We start from the raw sequence: 16,902 nt of genomic DNA on the forward strand, positions 1-16,902 counted from the left end.
TCTGAATTTCAAATACAAATACTTTGAACTTTTTTTTATGTACTCTTAAGTTCCTTTTTTTCACTTAAAGCAACTATTTCTTCATATGGATTTTTTCTCATAAAAATTCTTCTTGCTGTAAACATCTCTCTCTCTCTCTCTCTCTCTCTCTCTCTCTCTCTCTATATATATATATATATATATATATTCATTTTTAATATTAACTGACTTAAAACCCGAGAATTATAACAAAATGAGATTTATTTGAAAACGCAACACGTTTCGTCGTGATTGACTTCATCAGGTGTTAAGAACATAGAAAGATATTAAAAGACACTGAAAATAACATTGAGACACTCTAAAGCTATACAATTATAAAGTCATAATATTCGACTGTGAATTACAGTTATTATGAACTTGAGCTATAGTCGGTGTTAAAGTTCTATTGTTGTACACTTGTGCGCGTGTGGAACCACGCGATCTCCAGTATCTGATAGTAGAGCTGAAAGAGTCAGGCATATTATAGCTGAGATTATTGTTCATATGAAGCGGGTCTAAGGTGATTTCTTTTGACTCCACAATGCGATGTTTCACCTCATCATGGCAAATGTGTAGGTTTGAAGTTGATGTCCAATTTATCTCATGTTGGCGGCTTTCGTTGTTCGTGTTTATTGAAAACAGGACATGGCCCAACAGAGCAGTTGCTCTGGTTCTCGTATAAGCAATGTCTCTCTGGTGCTCCTCGAGACGCAGTAGGATAGATTTCTCCGTTTGCCCATAGTAAGGCTTTCCACACTCACATGTGACCTTGTATACACCTGGAAATTGTAGAAGGTTTTGAGATTGTTTATAGTTGTTGAAACGTGATCTTATTTTTGGCAGAGTCAAGAAGCACGTTTGTATGTTAAACTTCTTTAGGATTCTACTCAGCTTTTTGGATAGTGTGCTGATATATGGCAAGACGATATGACCTTTGGAGTCGTCCTGTGTCTCTACGTTGCTATGCTGATGGTGGGATAATTGGTTGTTAATACTTTTTAAAGAGTAGCCATTGTTTTTCAAGGTCCATTTAAGATGCTGTAGTTCTTTTTTTAGTTCTTCTTCATTTGACAGTACAGATCTTGCATGATTCGCAAGAGTTGATATAATACCCAACTTTTGCGCTAGATGGTGATGTGAGGACGCATGCAAATATCTGTCCGTGTGTGTTGGCTTTCTAAATATAGAGACTTTTATTGATTCAGGCGTCTTGGTGAGTTTAACATCTAGGAAACAAATGGAACTATTTTCTTCAATCTCCATTGTCAATTTTATATCCTGATGGAGGTTGTTTAAGTGTTTGAGAAACCTGTGAAGATTCTCAATACCATGCTCCCATATGAGGAAAATATCATCCACATATCTAAGCCAAATTCTTGGTTTTAAACTAAAAGAGGAGATTGCCTTTTGTTCAAAATCCTCGGAAAAAAATGTTGGCTAATACAGGAGAGAGGGGGGCTTCCCATAGCTAATCCTTTGACCTGTTTATATAGTTTACCATCGAATTCAAAATAGCCAGAGTTTACACAGTGAGATAGCAGAGAGAACATTTTATTTGAAATCTTGCTCTTTAAAATATGGAGAACGTCCTGTGTCGGAATGTTGTTAAAGAGTGCTACCACGTCAAAGCTCACCATGATGTCAGAAGATTTTAGTTTTAAGTCCTTTATTTTAGAGACAAAATCTGTTGAGTTTTTAATATAAGAAGAAGATTTTCCCGCATAAGCTTTTAACGATGACGCCAGATATTTGGATAACCTGTATGTGGGTGAGTCAATGCTGTCTACTATAGGTCTCTGTGGAGTTTTCTTTGTGTACCTTTGTGTACCTTAGGGAGACCATATAACATTGGAATGAGTGGGTGTAAAGAACGGATGGAAAGCCGTGTATTTCGTGGGATTTCCGTGGTCTTTTGTAGGAGATTATTGGTTCTATTGTGTATTTCTCTTGTTGGATCTCTCTCAATTTCCGAATAACTATCTGACTCTAACAATGTTAAGATTTTTTCTCGGTAGTCTGTTTTATCTAGAACTACAGTTGCATTCCCCTTATCAGCTTTTAAGATGACGATGTCCTTGTTAATCCGTAGATTTTTAATTGCAAGTCTCTCACCAGGGGATATATTATCAGAAGGAGGTTTTGCGTTGTTGATTGCAAGAATTGCTTCTATGCGAAGTAAACTCGCGTCTGCGGTAGGAAGTAGCGAAGCTGCTTTCTCCATCTTAGTTAAAAGTAGTTCTTTAGGAATGCATTTTAGTGCAACACAAAATTTAGACCTTTTTCGAGAATTTCTCTTCATCGGGACTTAGCACGTATGATGGATTTGTTAATCACCAAATTTTTAAGTCTGCTATGACAATTATTTAGAGTAGATCTTTCTTGTTTTGACTTGAGTAAGTTGAACTTTCTGATTAGCTTGTGTTTGTTTAAGTTTTGATATCGTAATGCACGGTGTGTACTTGAATCTTTAATGTAATTCCAAGAATCCAGGTCTAAGCAGGCCTAAGAAATATATATATATATATTTCTCTTTCTCTGTTTTATTGCTATCAGCAACTCTATTCCTTTCAAGATTTTCCAATTTCAGCTGTTTACTTCTAACATCTGTTCTCGTTAATCTTCACTGTTGGTCTCTCAGAATAGAGAGACCAACAGTGATGCAGAATTTTGGCATATGGTCAGAAGAACTTCTGATCATTGGTTTCATGTAGCATAAATAGATACATGACATTCAAATATAATCCCCCCATCACATACACACACCTTCCCTGCAAACAGTAAATTTTTAATTGGTTCATGCCAGCGATGCTCCAGCGCCACTACGCGTTCCTTTAGTGGTTCTCAGTAAGATCTACAAAATACCCCTCTACAGCTGCAATCACTAAATGATTCGAAGAAAAATGCTGACCAGCAAGGAAGAGTTTTAGTTTTGGGAAGAAGTCAGAGGGGGCCAAATCTGGGGAACAGGATGTTCCAACAATTCATAGTGCAGATCCCTTAATTTTCCCATTACCAAAACACCTTTATGGGCAGGTGCATTGTCCTAATGAAAGATGATTTTTTTCTTCTAATCTGATTAAAAGATCCGAATAATATTTCCCAGTTACTGTTTTACACTTTTTTCAAGATAATTAATAAACAAAATGCCTTTACCATCCCAAAATACAGATGCCATGACCTTTTCTGCTGACGGAACCGACTATGTCTTCTTTGGCACTGAACAACTGGCATCTGTCCACTGTTTTGACTGCTGTTTGGATTCTGGTGTATAATGGTGAATCCAAGTCTCATCCACAGTAATAAATCAATGCACAAAATCAGTTTTATTCTTTAAAACGCTCCAAGCACTGTTCAGAGAATTTCATGCGAGTGTGTTTTTGATCTGCTGTGAGCAAGCATGACACCCATCTTGTGCAAAGCTTTTTCATTTGCAATTCTTTATGCAAAATATATCCTACACGTTTTTTTGAAACGCCTATAGTCTCAGCAATTTCACGCACTTTGACTCCCCGGTCATCCAATACCGTATCGTGCACTTGATCAATGATTTCTGGTGTTGTTACACTTTTTGTCCTTCACATAGATCATCTTCAAGGCTGGTACGGCCACGTTTAAACTCAGCAGCCCATTTCTTAATTGTTGAAAATGAAGGTGAAGAGTGCCTACAAACTTTTATGAACTTTGAATGAATTTCTTTTGGCATTAAACCTTCTTTTACAAAGAATTTTATAACCACACAATACTCAATTTTATCTATTTCAATGGATACAGACAACATTTTTGCTTCAGACAGCTGTATAAAATAAACTACTTGAGAGAATGACTTGCAATTTCACATGGATGCTTAAGTACAAACTTAAAAAAAAAAAAAATAAAAAAATAAAAAAAAATCATGCCAAATAGTATTACCTGTAATATTTATGTATTTTGTAATTTATAGTTCGTTATATTGTTTTTGACTTTACTCTTTTCCGCTATGTTTTTCCCCTCTTACTTCGTTATTTTCGTGATTGCTTGAGCTTGTACAAAATGCCTATATGCTCTAATCTCTAACTCACGTATAATATTATTATTTGACTTTAGTCCTTTCCTAATCTACTTAGCTTACTACCCCCCCCCCCCCCCCCCAATGCCATAAAGTATGCTCTCACATGTGCTAGTATCGTAGACTGAAAAAAAGCCTCTGGCTGGGGCAAAATCCTTAATCTACATTGATAAAATTCAAATGTTTTAATCCTTAAAAATTTATTTTTGTTAACGACTGCATCATTAAGGATTGTGTAAAAGAATTTTCTATCTTTCCTTTACATACAAGAGAATAATTTAGCACCATGTATAATAACCCTTAAATCAATTCTTATCTCAAGCAAACTCCAAATTACTCAGTCGTAGCTGTTACTTTACTTTAGGTCACAGGTTCGATTTGTTGTTATGAGACAGTGCATTGGCTAACAAAGATCACAAGCTATTAACAAAACCAAACATGTTTATTTTAACTTAGACAATTTATATACAAAAGTAATGGGAGATATCAAGTGCCTGATTCTCCACACATTCATCAAAACAATTCACTTAAAGAAATTATTTACACTCAACTTATTTGACATGACACGTGGCTGGATTTTAGCACACTTAACCTTACTCTCTGTCTTATTACATAAGGCACAATTATACTCAACACGTTCTAAGCATTGGATAACACAAGCAATATTCAAGATTACAATATTCTATTATACACATTCAAACTGACATACGGCTTTCTGACCTCTTCAGCACATTATGCCATTAGTTAAACAGAATCAACATCTATCGTCTGTACACACAATCTAGGCTATTAACATAAAGCAATTTACTTACAAGCTCATTATATCATTACAGTCCTGGATCCTAAAGGGTTTAGGGTGAATTCCGCTGACTCCTTTCTTAATCTTGCGCTGTGGCTGTGATCGGGCACTATCCGACGGTAGTCATCTGGCGATTTCCTCCCTTGTAACAGTAATGCATTTCTTCGTCAATATTAGGAACTTCTTTGGCTGCTACAAATCAGCACACAAGTGGATCGGTACACTCATCGAAGAATTTCACGGAAGGATATCTTGAAATACAGCCTCTTCTGCCAGCTAATTCTCCACGATCTCCAGAACTACTGCTCGCAGAACCCCAACTCTTCCCCTCCTCAAAAAGCTTGCCACAGGAACAAAAAATAAGAGAGAGCTTTCGCCCCTCATCTCCACCTTTTATATAATTTGCCGTCCCTTGGACTTCCTTCCAAAACTTTCCAGATTTACTGGAAGCACCCTTAATCACCCATGCTTATGTCAGGTTTTGGCGACAAAAAACACAAATTCGGAGACCTTTGAGACTGTTATTGATCTTCAGTTTACTAGCCTAATCCTGTCTGATCTTTTTAGTTACAATTGCTTGTGGTTTTACATTCAGTTATTCTTACATTATATTACAACATTTATTACAGTAGGTTATATGCACTTTTAATTATATGCATTTATATTTCATGGCCCATGTAAAATCGATATAGGTGAAAAATATTTCTATTTTTCACCACAAGAGATTTTACAGCCATCTATGGTCGAGGCCGAGAACTATTCAGACCACCCTCGTATATACATTTGGCACACACAAAAAAGAACAATTTGAAAACCATTATAGTACACTAATATTTATCATAACTATTGCCATCAGCAGAAAGCACATAGAAAAATATTATTATATGTTTGAAATAAAAGAAGCGTTAATAACGGATCAGATCAAAATCTATAAAGATCCATGCTTAGAATTCAAAAATTCAGATCAGAATGGTTAAATCATTCTTAAAATGTCTTAAATATATTTGCATGAATTCTTATAAATGTCTGATTTATATTCTCATAATTACATTTATATTAAAATCCATATTTTATTTATATTAAAATAATTTTTTTAAAACAAACTAATTTAATTTTTAGAAATAAGATGCACTGGAGGAATTTTCAATACCGAATTTGCTATGTATGGTTCTTCTGGTTTCCTAACTGATTCTATGTTCAGTGCTCATGGCATAAACATGACTTCTCTGATTTTAGGAATCAGGACACTCACCTAATAGCATTTGGAACCATATCACAAGCCTTCAAAGAATGACCTTGGATGCACTGGTGCGGACTCCACAAGGTTCTGGAAACACTCCATACATGAGATCATATGCTATATAATCTCATGTGGATTGATAATTTCCTGCACTTTCATTAGATTTACTGGTGACAGGACTCTGCCACGAATGCCATGAACATCCATAATGTTCAAAGTTGCCTGCTTTTGTCAGACAGGAATGATATTCTCATCAGTGGGCATCTTCCGTTGTATCCCCTTTACTAATAGCATATTATACACATGCATCATATAATGTACCCCTCATGAATGTACCAAGCAGTCATTAGACCAACTGTAGCATGTTCACTGGATTTTAACAATCCTGTTAATTTTTTGCCTGTCACTCACACTGATCAACCGTTTCTGGCCACTGCTCGACATTGCAATTTTCAATACACACTGTTGCATATGACTGTCCTCAAAGTGCAATGGTTTCCAAGATGCCTTTACCGGTTCATCTGGTTCTCAATATCATTTCTCCTTCTGAGGTAGACTCAGGTCATGAACTTGTCCATTATCACATACACCTGAATTGTAGATATAATCTCCCAGAGGCAATCTACTGTCCATTTATAAGCGGTGTTCATCACACGTAACTGGCAAATTCTATTTAAGATGAGAAATTACAGATTTTGACAGCTGAAACCTACCAAAATTTATACTTTATAATCTTAAATGGAAATTTCAGCTAAACTAAATTTATAAATAAAAGAAGCATAGGGTACTTGAACAGGGTACTTGATAAACTTCTGGATAAGACAGCATTAATGCCCTTCATATATCATCTGTGATCTTCACTTTACAATCAGTTTTCTTTTTCTATGCATTATATTATTGTTCTGATGGTGCTGACCATTTATAACAGCAAATATTACATATAACATGATATTTTTTTCTTTCTTTAGGACTTCACTACGTAACATGTTTTCCAATCAATAACTTTTAATTGTAATTGGAAGTTTATTTTGCATTTGGTTAGACTATAATAAATTTAGTTTAATCCTTTATCCAAGTATAACCAAACAAAGCTTGCACCTGAAAATATCTTCAGGACTGAGGTAAGGTGGTACATCCCCTGGCAACTCGTAGCAAAGGTGGACCAAGCTCTCATCACTCCTTGTCTCAGTATCGCCCATAATGCGAAGCACACCTCCTTGCGGACATGTATACTGCTATGCATTACAGGAAGGGCAACTACCCAAACCGGTTTTGACCTTTATTGAGGTCTCATCAGTGGGAGGCAGACCCAGAGTGGTGATACTAAAGCATAAGCAATTACAACTTTTAATTGTAATTGGAAGTTTATTTTGCATTTGGTTAGACTATAATAAATTTAGTTTAATCCTTTATCCAAGTATAACCAAACAAAGCTTGCACCTGAAAATATCTTCAGGATTGAGGTAAGGTGGTACATCCCCTGGCAGCTCATAGCAAAGGTGGACCAAGCCCTCATCACTCCTTGTCTCAGTATCTTCCATAATGCATAGCACATCTCCTTGTGGACATGTATACTGCTATGCATTACAGGAAGGGACACCTACCCAAATGGTTTCGACCTTTATTGAGGTCTTGTCAGTGGGAGGGAGACCCAGAGTGGTGATACTAAGGCAGAAGCAATGGAGAGGTCATATTTACCTATACAAGTTGCCAACCGGTGTACCACCTTATTATTAAATTACTATGGATTTAGAGATAGATGTTGGAAGTTTATTTTGCACTTGGTTAGACTATAATAAATTTAGTTTAATCCTTTATCCAAATATAAGCAAACAAAGTTTGACCCTAAAAATATCTTCAGGACTGAGGTAAGATGGTACATCCCCTGGCAACTCGTAGCAAAGGTGGACCAAGCTCTCATCACTCCTTGTCTCAGTATCTCCCATAATTCAAAGCACATCTCTTTATGTTGGAGGTTTAATGGATTTTTTACAACACTCAAAAAGAATTAAAATAGAATTTAATACTTCAGGACTGAGGTAAGGCAGTACATCCCCTGGCAACTCGTAGCAAAGGTGGACCAAGCTCTCATCACTCCTTGTATCAGTATCTCCCATAATGCAAAGCACATTTCCTTGTGGACATGTATACTGCTGTGCATTACAGGAAGGGCCACTACCCAGACCGGTTTTGACCTTTAGTGAGGTTTCGTCAGTGGGCGGCTACCTACATCCCGCTAGAACACGACCCCCACAAAAACACAAGTTAAGAAATTAAAAATCTTACTTAAAAAAGTAACCTCCTGGCCCCCTGACGTCACGAAAAAACTTAAACCTTTCCGCTCCCGTCCCCCCTGAATATACGGTTTACCAAAAATCCACAAACCCAGTTCCCCACTCAGACCTATAGTAGATGCCACCAATGCACCTTGTTACAGACTGTCTAAACAGCTGGCCAACTCTCTGTCCCCCATCACTGGAAATTCAGCTTCCTATATAAAAAACTCGACCCACTTTAAAGCCCTCACAGAAAATTTAACCTTGAATAATACAGACATATTAGTAAGCTTTGATATCTCCTCTTTGTTTACCAATATTCCCTTAACTGACACTTTATCTCTCTTAGAAAACGTTTTCCCCTCTGACATCTTAGATCTCTTTTCCTTTGCCATCAACTCTGGGTATTTCTCTTGGAATAACAAAATCTACACGCAGATAGAGGGAACCGCCATGGGTTCCCCCCTCTCACCCCCCCTTGCCAATTTCTATATGGAAGATTTCGAAAAACGAGCCATAGACTCAGCCCCACTCACACCTTCTATCTGGCTAAGATATGTAGATGTGTGTTCTCTATTTGGCCTCATGGCCCAGACAGGTTAGACTCCTTCCTCGGTCATCTCAATAGCCTACATCCAAGAATCCAGTTTACTATGGAAAAGGAAAAGAACAATTGTTTCATTTCCTAGACACCTTAGTCACGCGCCTGCCTAATGATACACTTGCCTTCACTGTATACAGAAAACCCACACACACAGGCAGATACATTCACAAACTCTCCCACCACCACCCCTCACAACAATATGGCATCATTAAAACCCTTACCAAGAGAGCCCACAATCTTTGTTCCAGTGGAACCGCCCTCACTACTGAGCTTAACCACATACACAGAACTTTCCTCTCCAATGGCTACAGCGAACACAGTATCAAAAAAATAATCAATTCCTCCCCCATTCCCCGTCCCTCTCGTCAACAAGATTTTAAAAATGCCATCACCATACCCTACATCCGTGGCACATCTGAAAAAATAGCCAAGATACTAAAACAGTATAACCTACACACAGCATATAAGCCCTACTGCAAACTTGCTACCCTTATCCGTTCTACGAAAGATCAGCTCCCTCCTCTCTCTCTCTGCCTGGAGTTTACAAAGTACCCTGTTCCTGTAAGCTTGCGTACTTTGGACAGACAGGCAGATCAGCATCCATCCGCCTGGAGAAACACAAGTCGTACATCGTTAAACACAACTATGGCCATTCAGGCTTGGCAGACCATGTTTTGGACACCACCCACAGAGTATCATGGAAGAAAACCACCATGCTCCACCACAGCAAATTCAAGAAAGAGAGACTTTTCTTAGAAGCAGCAGCAGCTCTCAGAAACCAACCAAATCTTAACAAATACGGTTGCATTAAGCTTCCGAAGATTTGGGAAACACTCATCACCAGAGGTCCCACCTTACATTCCAGGCCACCTACTACCGCCCTTAGAGGGCGCTCCACCTAGATAGGACTTTAGTGTCACCCACGTGGTTGGGCTTAGTATTGTAAGTTTTTGTGTGCATGTTACATTAATTGTTTTTGTAATCCCCGTAGATGTCCTAGTGACTAGGACGAAATATAGGAAATATTAAATTCTATTTTAAATCTTTTTGAGTGTTGTAAAAAATCCATTAAACCTCCAACATAATGTCCTCACAGCACTTAAGCCTCTACACAACAAAGCACATCTCCTTGCAGACATGTATGCTGCTATGCATTACAGGAAGGGTCTGGGTAGTGGCCCTTCCTGTAACCTTTCTGTCCATCTTTGCTACGAGTTGGCAGAGGATGTACCACCTTACCTCAGTCTTGAAGATATTTTCAGGCGCAAACTTTGTTTGGTTATACTTATGTGTTCGTCGAACATGTTGTTTATTATTTTAACGGTATAATAGAACACAGAAACTAAGTAAATAATTAATTTATTAACTTGATGCTGATATTTCGCTGGTATTATAACCAGCATCTTCAGAGCACAAAAACACTGTTTGTCACAATATGCGAGACTAAAACAACATGGTGTACTTAAACAAAATTGTAGCAGCAACATGAATAAAAACTAGCACTTTTCTAGGACTCTAGTAATATATGATAGCGTTTTTTTTTTTTCAGATAGAGGGCGCCAAAATCAGGACTCTAGTCTTTGTGTTGCTGCTACAATTTTGTTTAAGTACACCACGTTGTTTTAGTCTCGCGTATTGTGACAAAGAGTGTTTTTGTGCTCTGAAGATGCTGGTTATAATACCAGCGAAATATCAGCATCAAGTTAATAAATTAATTGTTTACTTAGTTTCTGTGTTCTATTATACTGTTAAAATAATAAACAACATTTGTTTGGTTATACTTGGATAAAGGATTAAACTAAATTTATTATAGTCTAACCAAGTGCAAAATAAATTTCCAACATCTTTCTCTAAATACAGAGTAATTTAATAATAAGGTGGTACACCGGTTGGCAACTCGTATAGGTAAACATGACCTCTCCATTGCTTCTGCCTTAGCATCACCACTCTGGGTCTGCCTCCCACTGACGAAACCTCACTAAAGGTCAAAACCGGTCTGGGTAGTGGCCCTTCCTGTAATGCATAGCAGTATACATGTCCACAAGGAAATGTGCTTTGCATTATGGGAGATACTGATACAAGGAGTGATGAGAGCTTGGTCCACCTTTGCTACGAGTTGCCAGGGGATGTACCGCCTTACCTCAGTCCTGAAGATATTTTCAGGCGCAAATGTTGTTTGCTTATATACTTGGATAAAGGATTAAACTAAATTTATTATTTTTATTGTAATGTTGTCCATAGCACTATTACCATAGGAAAGATACAGGAATAGATTGCTTTTTATTTATTTATTTATTTATTTTTTTTGTGCAGCTTCAAAGATGATCTATAATTTTAGGGAGTATTTCTAAGAGTGCCATAGAGAAGATAAGGGAATGTTGTTGCTTTTCTGTGTGGCTTCACAGACAATTTGTAATTTTTGGGAGTAATTCTAAGAGCTGCTGACATAAGTTTTCAAATTAATGATGAACTGTGCTTTTTTGTCATAAAGCAGTAAGAGATTGTTTCCATATTAGAGAACTGATCCACATTAGTTTTTTTTTTTTTTTTTTAATTATTGATTCCATCCATGAGAGGTCAAAGAATCTAAGCACATTAGTGCTGTATGTGAGGTGCAGATGAAGGCCAATATGAAGTTTGTTCTGACAGTTTCTTAAAGAGCTGAAATATGTAGTTGTTTGGGAATACTTTGTGATGAAGGCTGAAACAGAGGCAGAAGGATTGAAAGAGAAAGATAAGAAGCAGGCTTGGTGTGTTTGCAGATGCTGTTTATAGTTTGAAAAGGGATGATGGGCAGCAGCTGCTGTTTTTTTTTATTAGGAAGGTAATGATATAATGTAAGGCATGTGTCTACTGGTTCAGTGACCTTTGGGTAGACTAAACAGTTTAAAAAGTAATAAACTAAAAATAGGTTATAAAGGCATCCTATGAAAGGAAAAATGATAAGAAGAATATTCTAGTATCTAGTAATGCATACTAGAAATATATTTAACCTTTTGGAGTGGCAGAAAAAAAACCAAGATCTCATCATGCTTCCACTCACCTTAGCTTTTCCTTGTAAAAGATATTGTGCTCTACGTCCAAGACTTATATATGATACAGCATGGTCCATCTGGTTAATCATTAAGTTTTCTTGAAGAAATCCATCTAATACTAATTTTCTGACAAACCTTTCTGCATCTGTACGATGATAATTTAATCCTCGTCCATGCAAAGAGAGATTATTATGACCTGCTGCTATTACTTTAGTACTATTAGAACCTAGAAAAAAAAAAGAATAAATCAGTTATTAAAGTAGCGAATTTTATTACAACTAGTCATATGAACATACTTCAGAAGTTAACATTTTTAATTTGATGGATGAGACAATTTCATTACATGGTATAAAAGATCATCACAAGTTGCAGTACAACTTTAGATTGCAGGTTAGATTGTATAGTTAGGTGCAACTAGAGAACAGTACTGTGCATAGGTAACCCTCATATAATGCAGTACTTATACAACGCGGTCTGCAAATTGTAGCAACCCTTTAACTTTTCATACATTTTTCACCGTGCAACTTAAAAATCAAAGTTTATCTTCTTTAAATTTGTGTCTGCCCATATCGTCATGTAGTTATAAGTAGCAAATTTATATTAGGGGAAATACCCTTTAGCACGCATGTATGTCAATTGTTTACCGTATAAAGTGTTTATGGTTGAAAATTGTCTTCTTTTTTTTGCTGAGAAAGTGCATTAAAAATCATAAGTGTGTTAATCTTAAGCTGAGCACTATATTTTCTGGTGAGTTACATACATAATTAATATGTAATGCTTTTTTTATGTAAAAAATTAATTTTTATAGTAATGGCCACATAGAGGGCTTTTGCGATATGGTTGAAAACGAAATTAGTAAATTAATTCATGGGGAAATAGATTTAAATGAGGAGGCACAGTTAATAGATGACGTCGAACCACATGGCGGGGAAAGTTCTGCCGAAGATTCTGATTGTGATGAATCCGTTAAAGAATTCAATTTAAAGAAATTAGCAGAAGGATTGGAATTGGCAAGAAAGTTAGGAAGTTATTTTATGGATAATGATCCCTCAATGGATTGCTCCGGAAAATTCGTGAGACAATTGGATATTTGTTAGCTCCATATTATGAACTTAATAAAAAATTGCAGCATAGTGGTAAGTAATTCTTATTACTGATTTTTTGATAACTAAACCAGCCGAAGTATACAATGAGAATTGTTCAAATGATGTCCAAGAGATTTCAAGTGATGACGACGTCCAGCCAGTCATAAATAAAGAACATCTATGAAATGTTAGTTTTGAAGACAATTATGACGATTAAAATATGCACTTTATTTTATTTTGCCTAAAATATTTATGCATTATGTGCAATGAAGTTTACGTACAATTTTTAATTTTTATAATTTTATACTATGTATTTGTTTCATAGTTTATATGTTTTCTTAACTTACATGAATTACCTGAATTAAATAAAAAAATATGGCCTTTAAAGGACAAGATCCAGCAAGAACTAAGATAGTAATAGATAACAAGATCTTAGAACAGGTGAATTCATTTAACTACCTAGGATGCATGATCACATATGAAAAAGATATAAACGTAAAAATTGCAAAATATTTAAAAATAACAGGTGTAATTAACTCTATATTTAAACCAAACTTAGTTCAAAAACAAACCAGACTAAAATTACACAATACATTAGCCCTACGTCTTATTGTATGGAAGTGAAATCTGGACAATAAAACAAAAAGAGAAACAAAGATTAATAACAGCAAAAATAAAGTTTATGAGAAAAACTGCAAAGTATACTCTATTTGATCACAAAAGAAACGAAGAAATTATGAATGAATTAAACCAAAAATCAGTAATAGGAAAAATTAAAAAATATAAACATAAACGGATGGAACACGTTCAAAGAATGAAAATAGAAAGATTACCAAAACAAGCCTTAAAGTACAGGCCATGAGGAAAAAGAAAACCAGAACATCCTCTTAAACAATTCAACGATAATTTCTAAGGTCGGAACAGGCCACACTAGGCCTAAATCCTTGATATGCATGATGATGAAAAAAAAAAAAAAAAAAAGATTTCAGATCATAACCCTACCTTTTCTATGTGATCTGAGTCTTACATAATGCGATTTATATAACATGCCATTTCTGTGAAACCTAACATCCGCATTATACGAGGGTTACCTGTATATAACAATCATGGTGTATACTAACATGTGGTCTGGTGAGGTAGTCTCCAGAAAACTGCCTTAATTAGTATTTTTTTTTTTTTTTAATGTGAACTCCATCCGTGAAAGGTTGTATGAAACATTTAGTACTGTGGGTGGGCTAGGGGTTAAATCCAGAAATCGTACTCTAGAGACCAAGCATGAAACTTTCAAGTCACTTCAGACTTCCAATCGGAAGGATGGTAGTCTCACACCAGGCAGTGCAATTCAGTGAACACCTCAAGACATTCATAAATGTCCATACACACAGGAGGTCTTGAACCAACTACGTACTGGAGCATTATCCACTTGCCCAATCAGACCAACAAGATACTACAGTTTCACAGAATTGAATGAATACAGAAGAATTGTGCTTTTGTCAATTTCATTGCAATTACTATCCATTTATAATGAGTTGTGCCTGAAAAAAATAAGAACCTACCAGGTTAAGATTCTGCTTCTCTAGTTAAGATAGATATTTCTGATTTATGCTTGGAAAACATCTCCAGAGATACCACAGTTAATGCTGATTCTGATAATGCAGAAATATATGCTAAAAACTTTTGGGTCACCCCTTGTGAAATGCTCCAGCATTTCACAAGGGGTGACCCAAAAGTTTTTCAAAGTTTGATCTTAATACTGGATACTGCTAACTTGTATTGTCTTCCTTGAAGGAGCAGTTACTTCTGGTCAACCAGAACTAGCCTGATAATTTTATACACAAAGTATGCAAAAAAAAATAAATAAATAAAATAAAAATAAAAAAAAATCAGCATTTGAAACTTTAAAAAAAGTTCTGAAAATGATTTAGAACTTCAGAGAATAACTCTGTTTAGAAGCCATATTTGCTTATTATTAGTGGTTTTGATTAAGAATTTCACTGGCCTGACAGCTGTTCTGACTTATTTGTTCTCACAGTATTTTTAATAATATTCTTTTACTTTTTACTTTTAATTATTATTTATTTAATCATTTATTACTAAAACCTTCGAACTGCACCTTTATATTTTATTTTCCTTAACAGTTGTAATACCGAGTTTGCAGTCATTGCTTGAGCTAGTTCAATCACTTTTAATCCTCTCTGGCTATAATTTGACCACCCACCTTCTCCTATCAAGGTCGTAATTATGCCATTTTCAAGTGTACGTAGTCCAGAGTTTAGGAAGTGCTTCAGGCTGGAACCAATTCCCTTGTCTATCTTGCTGAATTTCTCTTGCACTGATCTTTAAAAATTTATTTTTTTCGACTGCGCCATTAAGACCGCATAAAGGTATTGTATGTCTTTCCTATACATGCAAGGGGGAAAAAAAATCCAGTTCAACACAGAAATATCCTCAGAACTGTGCAAATAACTAGTTCACAATTACTTAGAAGTACGGCTTTCCGACTTCACTACTGTTCTTTATGCTAACAAACTATAGGATCAGCAATCTTTGCCTTAAATTTCACAATCTAGGAAAGTTCTACATAAATCTTACTTGCTATCTTGTCAGCCAGTTCAGTATACAAGATCCTAGAGATCATGAACACGTTCTTCTACTTTCCGGTTAAAACCACACATGGGCACTATTTCACGACAACGATGATACAGCATACTCGGAGATCGTCAAGGAACTTAGAGGTGGGACTTCTGGAATAGACCGTCACCGCTGTCACAAACCTCCTATCATCGTCGGACTTCTGCTGGCGGGACATGACTCCCTGTCCTTGGAACGGCTGGACACGCAAGAACCTCCTCGAAGCAAGACCGGAAGCGAGAGCCAGGAACAGAGCGATTTAGCCCCTCGATTCTTCCCTTTCTAATGTCCCGCCATTGGAACTCTTTCAGATTGGGTCACCCGGATTTTCTTGAGGGGGGGGGTCTTCTCCGCCACCCCTTTATCGCTGAGTTTTGGCGGGGGAAACCTGTAACTCGTTGACTTCGCGATTTGCACTAGCCTCAGGTCTACATTTTTAATCCTGTGCGAGCTATTTTTTTGTTTGTACAATTTCAGTGGTTCTTAATTTATTCTAATATTTTATCAGATTCAATACAGCATAACTGAGTTAAATGTTAATTAAATTATAAGTATTTTATATTGATTTTATTTCCCAAGTAAAATCGGTATAGAAAAGTTTTGTTCTAAATTCTTTCTATACAAGATTTTACATAGGCAATCGGGTTTGCAAACTGAAACTTAACTATTGTTCAAAAGTAAGCTAGCAACTGGCAAGTCATAATTACAGAAGAAAAGAGTCTAACTATACAAGTTAGGAGCCCATATATGTTTTAATGCTTAATCACTGTCATTAATAGCTTTATATTTTCTCTAAGCATATTTATTTTCACATTTTCTCTTATATTTCTAGATACTTATATGACTTATACATGTAGGGGAAAAAAATAGAATTTTATTAAAAAAACTCTGACATATTTCAACCAATGAAACATGGGCAGTCAGGGAGAAAGACCAGCAACTACATTCAAAACATGAATTATGAGTTATGTAGCATGTGCTTACCAGTTCACATTTCAATTGTAGCTGAGTTTAGAGGATTACAATATTAGAGTTCAAATAAACAACTGTAAAAGTTTCTACAGATTAAATAGCCTAAATGAAATAAATGAAAAGGTATTATGGACAGTTAATAGCAATAACTTTCTAAAACTTTCAGACTGGCATACAGTCAGAGGTGTTAAGTTTTG

At 36.1% G+C, this 16,902-nt stretch overlaps 1 protein-coding gene across 2 annotated transcripts in view; it reads right to left on the reverse strand.

Annotated features, from left to right (window-relative positions):
* The window catches only part of LOC150100573 (recQ-like DNA helicase Blm), a 317,833-nt gene that overhangs the window by 26,069 nt on the left and 274,862 nt on the right, over positions 1 to 16,902 (reverse strand). For both annotated transcript variants that reach the window (XM_090401345.1, XM_090401343.1), the window contains one exon: positions 12,026 to 12,243. In XM_090401345.1, coding sequence (XP_090257471.1) covers positions 12,026 to 12,243 — 218 coding nt within the window. The remainder of the gene's footprint in view (positions 1 to 12,025; positions 12,244 to 16,902) is intronic.

Source organism: Typopeltis vanoorti, chromosome 12 (assembly GCF_054136105.1).
Source record: "Typopeltis vanoorti isolate ZY-2024b chromosome 12, IOZ_Tvanoo_1.0, whole genome shotgun sequence".
In the NCBI taxonomy this organism is placed as follows: domain Eukaryota; kingdom Metazoa; phylum Arthropoda; class Arachnida; order Uropygi; family Thelyphonidae; genus Typopeltis; species Typopeltis vanoorti.